The following is a 15052-nucleotide window of genomic DNA, read 5'->3' on the forward strand; positions in this document are numbered from 1 at the left end:
TCAGAGATTGTGTTACTCTGTCAGCCTCTCTATCTCTCTCTCTCTCTCTCTCTCACGCACACACACACGAGGACGTTTAATCTATCCATCTCTTACATTCTCTACTTAGCCTTGTGTGCACACCTACAGTTAACTGTTATTGAAGCTACCGTAAAAAGGCTGTACCGTTGGCGTCTCATTGGCAAAGGTCTGCAGGTCCTTCAGGTTGCTGCTAACCAGTCTCTTCATGCCTTCCAGCTGGGAGCTCAGGTTCTGGTTAGCTGCATACGCACACAGTACTCCAGCCCTGCAGACAGACAACAAACACAACCACACAGAACATTAAAATAGATATAGGCTAGCACACACTAAGCTAAGAGTGTTTTAAATATTCTAATTCAGATATTTTAAGCTTTATGGCTACATTTATACAAATCTAATTTTATTGGTCACATACACATATTTAGCAGATGTTATTGTGGGTGTAGCGAAATGCTTCAGGCAGACCAATTGTGATATTTTTCCACTAATTGGTCTTTGGAACAATCAGATCAGCTCTTTTGCCAATAATTTGGCAAAATATCAGAATTGGGCTGCCTGTGTAAACACATCCTTATGATTTTATTGAAAGAGAATTCATGTCAAGCTTTCATTCACATCTTCTGTCAGTTGTGAATACTACACAGACCTCTAATCAGTTTACAAATACCACAAATAATCATTGGCGTTTAGTTGTTGTTGATACTTTGAACTAGTCCATTTAGCCAGCCGATGACTGCAAATGTAGTTTTATGCTGAATGGACGAAACGACCCAATGTGTGGCATTCCACTCAAGACCCACACAGCTTCAGAAACACTGTGACCAGCACCAGTATAGTTAAACTATGCACTGTGAGCGCTGCTTTTTTTGTCCTGTCATCTATTGCCTTTATTGCTTGCAATATTTGTATTATTTGTATGTATTTCATTGTGTTGTTTGGATTTGAATGTCCATCTCTCCTTGGCCACATAGCCAACTATTATGTTTTAGAAGTCTGGTTCGCCAAATCAATCTTTGTTTGCCATAGAAACCATCAATAACATTGTAAAACCCACAACATTCTAGAAACAGAATCAACATTCCCCCCACAAACACCTTAACCTTCTGAGAAGACAGGTAGTATTAAGACACTCAATGCATCTGTATGACAATGCCTACTAGTCTGACTCCAACTATCAGTCTGACAAGGAAGGGTCTGATCATGACTTGGGCTACGACTCAGGCTTTGAGTCTGACTTTGACTTGGATTCAGATGACCAGTTAGAACAGTACAGAGAGGTGAAGTCCCAATGGTCAGGACCAATGCCCTGAGGGTTGAGGAGGACCAGGCAGTGGCTACGGCCCCTGTGGACCTAAAGAGCATGGTGGCGAGCACCATGAGATCCTCCAGAGCTCCAGCCCTGAGAACACCAGAGGGCCTGCCTATGTCCTCCTTGCCCCTCAGGTGGTTCCATCATGGGTCACCTGATTGAGAAGCAGGAAGGCAGAACCAGAAGGACTCACCCAGCCAGTTCCCTGAGTGATGTTGAGCATCAAATTCCAAGTTTATCAAGAAAATATCATCACATACAATATTTGTGAAGACAGCTGGTTTCTTTTAGTGACTCTGGTTGTGTGCATTCTCTTTCATTCCGTAGGTTAGAGAGGCTTGGATGTGAAACGTCTAGAGTCTCCCATAAGAGAGGACCAGATGGTTCCGCCCTCCAAGAGAAAGGGAGGACCATGGGTCACCTGTAAGAGGACCAGGGTGTCCAGCCCTTCTACTAACCCAGGCTGTTCCAACCAGAGGAACCATCCTGGAAGAAACGGAAGAGATAGTCTATTTAAAAAAAATCTATTTTCAATCTTGTGTTGTTTTTTTAATCTTGTGTTTTACATTTTTGTGTCCTTGGGTGACTTGAAAGGTTCTTAAAATCAAATGTATTGTTATGATTATTAGGTCTGTTGAGGACAGTGACAGTGCCATCGTCCCAAGGCTCAACTGTAAGAGGACATGGGAATCAGACCTTTGCCTAGGAAGTTCTGAGTCCGAGGGAACCAATCGGAAGAAACAGAGGGTCTGAATAGTACACTAACTTAACTGATGTCCACCAATCTCAACTGAAGTTTCAAGTCAAAGGTCATGTCAGAGGTCAATATCAATAATCTGAGGGCCCATGCCAAACTTCTCAACCTCCTGATGGGGAAGAGGCACTGTCACTCCTTCTTCACGAACGGTCGCGCGTGTGGACCATTTTAAGTACTTGTAAGATTTGGACACACTCATCCCGCTCCACTGCAGCACCATCGATGTGGATGGGGACGTGCTCGTGCCCCCCCCCCCCCATTTCCTGTAGTCCATGATTAGCTCCTTGGTCTCACTGACGTTGAGGGAGAGGTCGTTGTTCTGACACCACACTGCCAGGCCACTGACCTCCTCCCTTTAAGCTGTCTCATCGTTGTCGGTGATCAGGCCCACCACCGTTGGTTCGTCAGAAAACTTGATGATGGTGTTGGAGTCGTGCGTGGCCATGCAGTCGTGGGTGAACATGGAGTATAGGAGCGGACTGTATGTTGTATTACTTTTGGCTATATTATTAATATCATGCTTAAATTTATTAGCAATCTGATTTGTCCTCGTCTTTCTTGGTCTTAAGGTTAGGGTTAGGTACAAGGTTAGCAGTGTGGTTAGGGTTAAGGTTAGGTTTAAAATCACATTTTAAGGAGAGAAATTGTAAAAAATAGGCAGGGTTTATGACTTTGTGTCTATGGTAACTAGTGATGACCTAGAATTGGCTTGACCCGAGTTACTGCCCTGATGACACAGACAGCTTCATCAACAATGGTAATGTGTGTTATGTGACTTTTTAAAATAAAATAATTGCCAGTTTGATAAACTAGTAGGTTAATTACCCAGCCAAGCAGAAAAATCTTGGTTGTGAAGTGCATTATCAAAAAGCAAAATGCAATTTACCACTTGTCTGTCTATTATATCACTCTGTCACAGGCCCTCCCAGTCATCACCAACTCATAAGATGAGGAAGTACATTGGTAATGAGGATTGCCTGCCGCAGTTGTTCGAGAGATGTCCAGTTGCAGCTGAACATGCAACACAGAGGAGACCAGCAAGGCAACCCTCAGCATCACACAGTGAACATTCCTATAAATGGAACAGGGAGGACACTTGAATCTGGTTAGTGACAAAACACTTTTGAGTTTGGTCCCAATTCACCTTCATAAGCTAGACTGGTGGAACTAGTCTGATCGTTGCGTTTACCATTCGATTTCACTTCACATATCATATCTAATGCTAATCATAACCATCATTGATAATGTAATATGTGCTCTGTGTGTGTGTTTGTGTGTGACTGACCAATATCTTTGATGAGGGGCCAGGAGCTGATCTACACTGCTATGCCCATCAATGGGGCACTGGCAAAGACCTTACCTCCAGCTAGAGGGCTTCATGGATCCAAAAAGTCGGACCCATTCAGAAATGGACCTGTGGCTTTCTCATCCCGACCCGATATGCACGAATTAAAAAATATAATATAGAGACTTGTTCTGAAATGGACCTGAGGACTAGACCCATTCTGTATAGAACTGGTCAGATCCATACCCGGTCCGATCTGAGTGAGGGAAGCATCAGATTTTCTTTATTAACCAGAGCTGATAAAGCGCAAGAGGGAGAGAGAGGTTGAGGCGCCACTCTAGGAGGCGGGGGAGGGGCCGTAGCCTACTGGGAGTAGTGACATGGGGAGCACGGAGGGAGAGACGAGGGACAGCAACCAACCAAGCGGACTTGCGCTGTAGTAGACTAATACCTGCCATAGCTAGATTATTTATCATCAAATATGATTACGTAGTACCTGTCTTGACCGCAGCAAACCAGGAGACGCTAGCTATGATAGCTAACATTAGCTAGCTAGGCTAATTGAGGCTTCAGTGCATTCTCATCCTACGTTTATAAATAACAACAACTCCATCCAGAATATTAAGTAGCAGCCTACCCGTTGACTCTTGTTCGTTATAGCCTATCCATCTCCTTTAACTTTTAATTCAGTCAGTTTAATGTCATCTTCCATTGATTAGATATCTCCTAACTTTTGCCACACAAGGAGGCTCTATGACTGAAGGGGATTACTAATAACACAGTACAGCAGAAATGTCCAGTATTTGCAACACCCTTTTGATTCCATTTGTCACTAATGAACTCTACCTCAACTCTGCCTATTTCTACAGATGGAGAGGACTGTAGTTGCTTTTGCTAGAAGCCAGCCTCGTCGTTTGATGGGGATGATTGGTTAGGTTTTACCTGTTCTGACCTGTTCAAACTCTGTGTGTCAGATATTATCTATGCTAACTGCAATTGGTAAAATAATAGTGACTGTGTGTTCACAGAAACATGTATGGAGCCAGCACATCCAGACTGACAGACGGGCTTGATACTGATGTCTCTAAATGGAGGGAGACCTGGCACTCAGCATTTTTTTTTAACCTTTATTTAACTAGGCAAGTCAGTTAAGAACAAATTCTTATTTTCAATGACGGCCTAGGAACAGTGGGTTAACTGCCTTGTTCAGGGGCAGAACGACAGTGTACCTTGCCAGCTCGGGGATTTGAACTTTCGGTTACTAGTCCAACGCTCTAACCACTAGGCTACGCTGCCGCCCCATTAACATTAACATTTTACTAGACACAACTTTTACTTGTATTGTCTTTTTAAATTATTGAATTGAATGGTATCAGTCAATATGTGGAGGGAGAAACCCTGTCTATTCTGCACCAAGATCAGGGAACTCCTATTGTATACGGGACACCATACAGGAAGGTATGACCACTCTGACATGTTTGCCAAGGTAGCCCCATTACGACCAGACAAAATGCAGATAGGCACAGTATCTGTATCGTATGGGAATGACAATGGAAGGTGAAAGGTGCACATTGTTATATTAGCAGAGCACTGCTTCTATGGTATTATGTAAAAGGTTATGTAAAAGGTTATGTAAAAAAAGGTACATGGACCTGTTACTACGTTTGAAATATATCATAATGCTTAGTTTAGAATATCTACATAAATTCAGCAATTGCATTCTTTTCATATTACTCTGCAGGCTACTGACGTATTCAAAGCTTCCTCCGGCATCTCACCAAACATCTGCCTTTATTTATTGAACTCAACCTGCAGGAGGTTTGCTTGTTGTGATTGAGTGGGGGGAAACCGCTGCAGGCAAGGTTCTGGCAGATGGGTGTGTCTTGGTGGTGGCAAGGACACACCCAAGAAACGCCCACCACACCCCCAAGCCAACTCACGTTTGGCTTCTGTCATGGCCGCCAGCATTTCTTGAGGAGCAAACCAAAAAACGAAGCCAAATCAGTGGGGTGCAGTTCCCCTTTACTGGAAGCCTTGTATGACCACAGCAATAGCATGAATGCCAGCAGGTGGCAGTACAAGTGCTTACAGCAAAACCCTTATCTGTTCCACCAGCATCATAGGAATAGCATATAGGGCCTTCAACTGAATACAGTCTAACTGACCAACAGAACCTGCTTATGTTCCCCCTTTCTCTGGGAAAGTTAACTAACTTAATATGAAAAATGCCCACTGAAATGGTTGAATGTGATATGCTGTGGCTCACAACTTGTATATCACACTCAACACAAGTGAAATGATTTGAGATCTATGCCTTACGCTCTCTCATGTAGCCCATTGTCTGTAACCGTTCAGGCAGTAAACATGCAAAGCACATTACTGCATATTATTAATAACGTATACATTTAAATAAGTGACTTCCATAATTCAAACAGTCTGTACAGTGGCTCTGTGTGTTGTTCTAGTGTTAGTTAGCTCTAGGAACATCAAGTGGAACCTGTCCATGTATTAAGTCTTAATTTCCACGACTCATTCTATTCCTCCTGAATACTAATACTACAGTCGTTTCTGAAATGGTCAGAGTTGTTGAATACTAACACTAGTTTCTAAAATGGTCAGAGTTGCTAGGTACTGTAGTGAGAGGGGGGCTAATAAGTAAAGGCCTTGAGAAAAGATAATGGAAGTCTCTCTCTATGCAGGTTGGACTACACAAACTATGGGCTTTTGGGCAAAATGTTAACATCGTTTTTTCTTTCTTCCAAAAGGCATTCTATTCCCTATATAGCCTAGTGCAGAGTAGAGCATTGGGTGCCATTGTGGACGCCTGGTCAAAGTGCATTAAACAAACAATATTGTACTGTATCTCATCTGTAGAAATTGTAAATGTTTTCTAATAAATAGCAAACGGTTAATTAAAGAGACATTCTGACACATTTCTATGTGAGTCTGTTTTCCCATGGGGGTTTGAATGTTTGATCTATTGAGAAGAATCAGTGCATATTGTAACTTTGGAATGTGAGCTTCATGTCTGTGTTAGGACATTGAGAGCAATTAGAATGGATATTTTGAGTCACTCATAGGTGTGTACTGTACAGTGTGTTTGTGTGTGAGTGTTTTTGTGTGTGTGTGTGTGAACATTGTACACAAACAAAAATATAAACGCAACATGTGAAGTGTTGGTCCCATGTTTCATGAGCTGAAATAAAAGATCCCACACATTTTCCATATGCACAAAAAGCGTATTTCTCTCAAATGTTGTGCACAAATGTGTTTACATCCCTGTTAGTGAGCATTTCTCATTTGCCAAAATAATCCATCCACCTGACAGGTGTGGAATCAGGAAGCTGATTAAACAACATGATCATTACACAGGTGCACCTTGTGCTGGGGACAATAAAAGGCCAGTTTTGTCACAAAACACAATTCCACAGATGTCTCAAGTTTTGAGGGAGTGCGCAACTGGCATGCTGAATGCAGGGATGTCCACCAGAGCTGTTGACAGAGAATTGATACCATAAGCCACCTCCAAAGTAATTTTATAGAATTTGGCAGTACGTCCAAGTGACTATTGGCTAACATGTAGGTTGTATGGACATTATGCTACTGTAGTAGGGGAAGGCAGTAGGCATGGAGGCATGCGGATCAACGGAGAATCAAAATGGCTACCAGATGACAAAAGCCTCTTGTGCAACTCTCTCGCTCCTTCCCTCATTCTCTCACTCTAATTTCCCATCTCACGTTATTTTCTGTCTCTTTCCATCTGTCTCCCCAATTCATTCTAACTCTCTAACTCTCTCGCTCTCTTTCTCTCTCGAGCTCTCTGTCAGCGTTGTCCAGCAAGGTCAGCGGAATCTCTACCGATGAACAAAGGGGCTTTGAAGATGGCAGCAAGTGAATTCCCAACTCATTGTGAGTGAGTGTGGAAGAGAATGGACCCTGATCTAGTGCCTAGATTATAATCTGAAACTGTAGCTCTCACCAGAGCAGGGAAACTGCCAATAGACTACAGAGTGTGCTACCCCATTCAACGAGTCAACAAAACAAATATTTCAGTCGGAATGAGAAAAACGGAAACTCATCTTGAGATAGTTAGCTATACAGCAACTTGACAAAATATGCTGTGTGAAATGAATGCCTACAAGAGCAACAAAGTCAATGAGACATGAAAATATGACCACAGGAAACAAGTTATGATAACTGTGAAAACAAACAGTGTAGCGCTACCTGTTAGCCTATAGAAATTAATATAGGCCAGTACTCTGAGCAGTGTAGCATTACACGGTCTAGTGGCTCCATGGCTTTGCTTGGCCTAACAATGGCCTGTATTCAGCTGTGTTGTGCTAGGACAGGACAGTGCTTTCTCAGTCCTCTCTTTATCTCTCTCCAGTCTCTAGAGACCCCATTCCCTATTCTCTGTGAATGACAGGGGTGGTCAACACTCAGGATATGAAGCCCTATGCTCCAGCTAATTGAGCCAAACAAGATACTGACGAATAGCTGATCAACTGAATCAGGTGTATTAGAGCAAGGCTGGAGCAAAAGCCTGCATCCCCAGATAGTTCTCCGGGAGGAGGGTTGGCCATTGTTACTCTACATGTAGGACTTCTTAACAGGAACTGACCCATAGTCTCACAAACTGGTCTACAAGATGTTGCACAGAGTTAGATGCACCACAGAGTAAGATATAGCACAGAGTAAGAAGCAGCACGGAGTAAGAAGCAGCACGGAGTAAGATGTAGCACGGGGTAAGATGCACCACGGGGTAAGATGTAGCACGGGGTAAGATGTAGCACAGAGTAAGAAGCAGCACGGAGTAAGAAGTAGCGTGGAATAAGATGTAGCACGGAATAAGATGTAGCACGGAGTAAGATGCAGCACGGAGTAAGATGTAGCACGGAATAAGATGTAGCACGGAGTAAGAAGCAGCACGGAGTAAGATGTAGCACGGAGTAAGAAGCAGCACGGAGTAAGATGTAGCACGGAATAAGATGTAGCACGGAGTAAGAAGTAGCACGGAGTAAGATGCAGCACGGAGTAAGATGCAGCACGGAGTAAGAAGCAGCACGGAGTAAGATGCAGCACGGGGTAAGATGTAGCACGGGGTAAGGTGTAGCACGGAGTAAGGTGTAGCACGGAGTAAGATGCAGCACGGAGTAAGATGTAGCACGGGGTAAGGTGTAGCACGGAGTAAGGTGTAACACGGAGTAAGGTGCAGCACGGAATAAGATGTAGCACGGAATAAGATGCAGCACGGAGTAAGAAGCAGCATGGAGTAAGATGTAGCACGGAGTAAGATGCAGCACGGAGTAAGATGCAGCACGGAGTAAGAAGCAGCACGGAGTAAGATGCAGCACGGGGTAAGATGTAGCACGGGGTAAGGTGTAGCACGGAGTAAGGTGTAACACGGAGTAAGGTGCAGCACGGAATAAGATGTAGCACGGAATAAGATGCAGCACGGAGTAAGAAGCAGCACGGAGTAAGATGTAGCACGGAGTAAGATGTAGCACGGAGTAAGAAGCAGCATGGAATAAGATGCAGCACGGAGTAAGATGCAGCACGGAGTAAGATGTAGCACGGAGTAAGAAGCAGCACGGAATAAGATGTAGCACGGAGTAAGATGTAGCACGGAGTAAGATGCAGCACGGAGTAAGATGTAGCACGGAATAAGGTGCAGCACGGAATAAGATGTAGCACGGAATAAGATGTAGCACGGAATAAGATGTAGCACGGAGTAAGATGCAGCACGGAATAAGGTGTAGCACGGAGTAAGGTGTAGCACGGAATAAGGTGTAGCACGGAGTAAGGTGTAGCACGGAGTAAGATGCAGCATGGAGTAAGATGTAGCACAGAGTAAGATGTAGCCTTTTCATATTGTGCTCAGAGGTTAGAGTACCCACTAATTATAGGCCATAAAATAACAGCTGTGTAACACAATACAAGTTAGATTGAAATCAATAGGTCTTGGTTTTGTTGATGATGTGATGTCTGGTATTTTGAAGCCGGATCACATGTATAATAAATAGCCAATAAAGTATTCTTCTTCTTTTATGTCACATTTACTGATATGACCTTTAGTCGAAAGGGTCAAACAAACAGCAAAACAGTGTAGCACCATGCTTTGTGTGAATAATGAACAATGCCATGAGTGTTTGGTTTAAAATGATGTGCAATGTGAATGGAAACTACTGGTATAGAGACACACACAGCCTGCCCTACATACCACAGAACTGGGCTGAGCACTTAAGGAAGTGACTGCTATCATCTTTCAAAATGATTTAACCTTTAATAGCATTATCCATTTTGTTTTCATTAAAATACACTTTACTGTATGAAGGACCTGTATAAAGTGGTGCTATACTTCATGAGCTAGTAAACTATCTACTAGGCAAGAGGTTTAATGATTAATGGAGATGAATAAAATTACATCGTGAATGGCACAGCATGTCACTATTATCACTACAGATAACTATATATAAAGGCAACAAGCACACACACACACACACTACAAATTATATCAGGGGCCGGCAACAGGCGGCCCGCGGACTATAACAGTCCCGCAAGTGACTTTAATGGGCCCCTCAATCTTTTTAGCAAAGAAAATAAACATAAAAATGGATCACCAGGAATTCAGTTAAAAATGTGTTAATTCAGGAAATCTGTTCCCAAGTATTTCCACAAATGAAAAAAACCAGATATGCGATCATGTCTCAATGTAATCAAGGTGTGAAATTATGGTTATTTTCAAATACATTCTCTTTTTGGGCTTAGTTGTGGTCAATTTCTAGTGTACACCCCCCCCCAAACATCCGTTCCGATATAAAATCGGCACGTAGCTGTATCTAGTTGCCTACCCCTGAATTATATCAACTATATTCATTAACAAAACATTTATTCCTTACTTTTGAGCACATTACTTTGGAATTCTATTTTTGAAAATAACAATAGGTCACACTCAAAACCTGAGCGCAGCTCAGCAACATCTCCTATAAAGAATTCATCAGCTAGTGAATACATCATTCAGTGTTATGGTAGCTAAAAAGCTTTCACACTGCAACATGCAATTTAGTCCCATAGTGTCGTGTCATGTAAGGACACATGGTCAGTTCAGAGCACCTAACACAAAGTAAAGTACACAGTAACATAGGTGTGTGTGTGTGTGTGTGTTTGTGTGCGTGTGCAGTGCACCTACAGGAAGCATCACATTCCTTCCCCTACAAGGACCCTGGGTAGTCATACTGTATAATGGAAGACAATGGGCGTTTCAGGTCTTGATATATAGTCTTAGACTGCAAGACTGACACCAATGCTAGCATCCATGACTCCATACCAAGTATCCTTGGTGGTTGGTTGCTCAAGGTTGTATAAGAGTTGTATCAACTCCTGTCCTAATTACGAATCCACTATTGCATATTGGTACCATCATAATGCATTACTTACCAGACTTGTCATAAGCACCTATTGTTCCCTAATACTGTCTTACTATCATAGTGAAAAGGGGCTTTAGTGTGGACATGGGGTGACCAGACTATTTACTTAGTCCTTATTAGGTTATTATCCTCAGCTTAACAAAGCTAATTTTGTGCAGACATACAATAGCAGCTGCTAGCTTAGCTTGGTCATGTGTCTTCTCTATCGGTAAGTCTAATGGACAACAAACAAGCAAAAGTAAAGTAAAGACTTCTTGAAACAATGGTGTTAACACTGCTGACACCACATGTTACAATAGGGTTACTTAATACTACCAACACCAAATGTTACAATAGGGTTAACACTACTGACACCACATGTTACAATGGGGTTAACACTACTGACACCATGTTGCAATGGGGTTAACAACACCTACACCATGTTACAATAGGCTTAACACTACCAACAGCACATATTACAATAGGGTGAACACTACTGACACCACATGTTACAATAGGGTTAACACTACTGACACCACATGTTACAGTAGGGTTAACACTACTAACACCACATGTTACAATAGGGTTAACACTACTAACACCACATGTTACAATAGGGTTAACACTACTGACACCACATGTTACAGTAGGGTTAACACTACTAACACCACATGTTACAATAGGGTTAACACTACTAACACCACATGTTACAATAGGGTTAACACTACTAACACCACATGTTACAATAGGGTTAACACTACTGACACCACATGTTACAGTAGGGTTAACACTACTAACACCACATGTTACAATAGGGTGAACACTACTGACACCACATAGGACAATGGGGTGGAAACTACAGACACCACGTTACAATAGGGTTAACACTACTGACACCACATGTTACCATAAAAAAAATGTATTTCACCTTTATTTAACCAGGTAGGCTAGTTGAGAACAAGTTCTCATTTACAACTGCGATCTGGCCAAGATAAAGCAAAGCAGTGCGACACAAACAACAACACAGAGTTACACATGGAATAAACAAACATACAGTCAATAATACAATAGAGAAAGTCTATATACAGTGTGTGCAAATGAGGTAGGATAAGGGGGGTGAGGCAATAAATAGGCCATAGTGGCGAAATTATTACAGTATGGCAAATTAAACACTGGGGTGATAGATGTGCAGAAGATGAGTGCGCAAGTGGGGCGGCAGGTAGCCTAGTGGTTAGAGCGTTGGACAAGGTACAAATCTGTCGTTCTGCCCCTGAGCAAGGCAGTTAACCCACTGTTCCTAGGCCGTCATTGAAAATAAGAATTTGTTCTTAACTGACTTGCCTAGTTAAATAAAGATAAAATATATATATATATTTTTTTTAAGTAGCGGTACTGGGGTGCAAAAGAGCAAAAATAAATAACATAAATAACAATATGGTGATGAGGTAGTTGGATGGGCTATTTACAGATTGGCTATGTACAGGTGCAGTGATCTGTGAGCTGCTCTGACAGCTGGTGCTTAAACACCACATGTTACAATGGGGTTAACACTACTGACACCACGTTCCAATGGGGTTAACACCACCTACAATAGGGTTAACACTATTAACACCACATGTTACAATGGGGTGAACCCTACTGACACCATATAGGACAACGGGGTTAACACTACCAACAGCACATATTACAATAGGGTTAACACTACTGACACCACATGTTACAATGGGGTTAAGACCACCTACACCATGTTACAATAGGCTTAACATTACAAACAGCACATATTACAATAGGGTTAACACTACTGACTACACATAGGACAATGGGGTGAACACTGCAGACACCACATGTTACAACAGGGTTAAACACTACTGACACCACATGTTACAACAGGGTTAAACACTACTGACACCACATGTTACAACAGGGTTAAACACTACTGACACCACATGTTACAATAGGGTTAAACACTACTGACACCACATGTTACAATAGGGTTAACACTACTGACACCACATGTTACAATAGGGTTAACACTACTGACACCACATGTTACAACAGGGTTAAACACTACTGACACCACATGTTACAATAGGGTTAAACACTACTGACACCACATGTTACAATAGGGTTAACACTACTGACACCACATGTTACAATAGGGTTAACACTACTGACACCACATGTTACAACAGGGTTAAACACTACTGACACCACATGTTACAATATGGTTAACACTACTGACACCACATGTTACAATAGGGTTAAACACTACTGACACCACATGTTACAATAGGGTTAACACTATTAACACCACAGGTTCCAATGGGGTGAACACTACTGACACCACATAGGACAATGGGGTAAAAACTACAGACACCACATGTTACAATGGGGTTAACACTACCAACACCACATGTCAGAATCCAAGATTCTATTTCAATGGATCAGATGCTCTGTGTGCATGAAAGGGTTAGGAATTGTGTTTCTAGAAAAGCCATAAACACACAATGTCTCTTTAAGACTGTACTATAAAACATAAAGAATAAGTTAGCTATCTAACTTACATTGCTCAAGACATAACTATATTGCTGTGATTCCAATAGCACTGTAAATTATATTAGAAATCACTGCATATAGCTACCGTAGGGATAGATCGGTGGATTCTAATGTAATAAGTAGTGCACTGTTCATGCAGTGTGAAACATGCATTTCAGTGCACTGTTCATGCACTGAAACATGCAGTGTGCTGACAACAAGATAGCGTACGGTGCATTTAGTGTGAAATGTCTCTTTTCATAAGAGAAAGCACACACACACACACACACGGTCCCTAAGGTTCTCTCTCTCCCGTGAGAAGTCCCTCCTAGTCAAGCGGAGGACTGGTGTCACTGTGATGTGGTCTATGGTCACTCACTGGGCCAGCCAGAGCCCAGTATAGCCGCACGCAACCACACATAGAGGCAAACATGCAGGCCTAATACATTCACGTTAGGAAATTCCTGCCACATACAGTACCGTTCAAAAGTTTAGGATAACTTAGAAATGTCCTTGTTTTTGAAAGAAAAGCACATTTTTTGTCAATTAAAATAACATCAAATTGATCAGAAATACAGTGTAGACATTGTTAATGTTGTAAATGACTATAGTAGCTGGAAACGGTGCCCATTATCAGCAACCATCACTCCTGTGTTCCAATGGCACGTTGTGTTAGCTAATCCAAGTTTACCATTTTAAAGGCTAATTGATCATTAGAAAACCCTTTTGCAATTATTTTAGCACAGCTGAAAACTGTTGTTCTGATTAAAGAAGCAATACAACTGGCCTTCTTTAGACTAGTTGAGTATCTGGAGCATCAGCATTTGTGGGTTCGAGTACAGGCTCAAAATGGCCAGAAACAAAGATATTTCTTCTGAAACTTGTCAGTCTATTTCTTGTTCTGAGAAATGAAGGCTATTCCAATACGAGAAATTGCCAAGAAACTGAAGATCTCGTACAACGCTGTGTACTACTCCCTTCACCGAACAGCGCAAACTGGCTCTAACCAGAATAGAAAGAAGAGTGTGAGGCCCTGGTGCAAAAGTGAGCAAGAGGACAAGTACATTAGAGTGTCTAGTTTGAGAAACAGACGCTTCACAAGTCCTCAACTGGCAGCTTCATTAAATAGTACCTGCAAAACACCAGTCTCAACGTCAACTCTGAAGAGGCGACTCCAGGATGCTGGCCTTCTAGGCAGAGATGCAAATAAAAAGCCAATAAAAATAAAATACTAAGATGGGCAAAAGAACACAGACACTGGACAGAGGAACTCTGCCTTCCAGGAGTCGCCTCTTCACTGTTGACGTTGAGACTGACAGTAGCTGTTGGTGGATGGGTTGTTGGACTTGTGGTCTTGAAATAGCAGCATTTGTATAGTAGATAAAGACGTCTTTCATTCCTTTGTGTAACTTGTTGTCTTTGTGTTCCGATAGCAGCTCTGCTTCTGATCCCCACGTTACAGTTTGGAACATACAGTGGTCCTGTTCAACCCTTTATGTGACCAGGGTGTTACAGTTTGGAACATACAGTGGTCCTGTTCAACCCTTTATGTGACCAGGGTGTTACAGTTTGGAACATACAGTGGTCCTGTTCAACCCTTTATGTGATCAGGGTGTTACAGTTTGGAACATACAGTGGTCCTGTTCAACCCTTTATGTGATCAGGGTGTTACAGTTTGGAACATTCAGTGGTCCTGTTCAACCCCTAGCCTTATTAGCTTGGGTTTTAATGACAATCTG

The 15052-nt window shown here is 42.2% G+C and overlaps 1 protein-coding gene across 10 annotated transcripts in view; it reads right to left on the reverse strand.

Moving 5' to 3' along the window:
• LOC106604539 (prominin-1-A) overlaps positions 1–15052 on the reverse strand; it is a 111544-nt gene that overhangs the window by 38219 nt on the left and 58273 nt on the right. For all 10 annotated transcript variants that reach the window (XM_014199278.3, XM_014199268.3, XM_014199275.3 and 7 more), the window contains one exon: positions 166–286. In XM_014199278.3, the coding sequence (XP_014054753.1) occupies positions 166–286 (121 nt within the window). The remainder of the gene's footprint in view (positions 1–165; positions 287–15052) is intronic.

The sequence above is a fragment of the Salmo salar genome, chromosome 05, assembly GCF_965601325.2.
Source record: "Salmo salar chromosome 05, fSalSal1, whole genome shotgun sequence".
Lineage (NCBI taxonomy): Eukaryota > Metazoa > Chordata > Actinopteri > Salmoniformes > Salmonidae > Salmo > Salmo salar.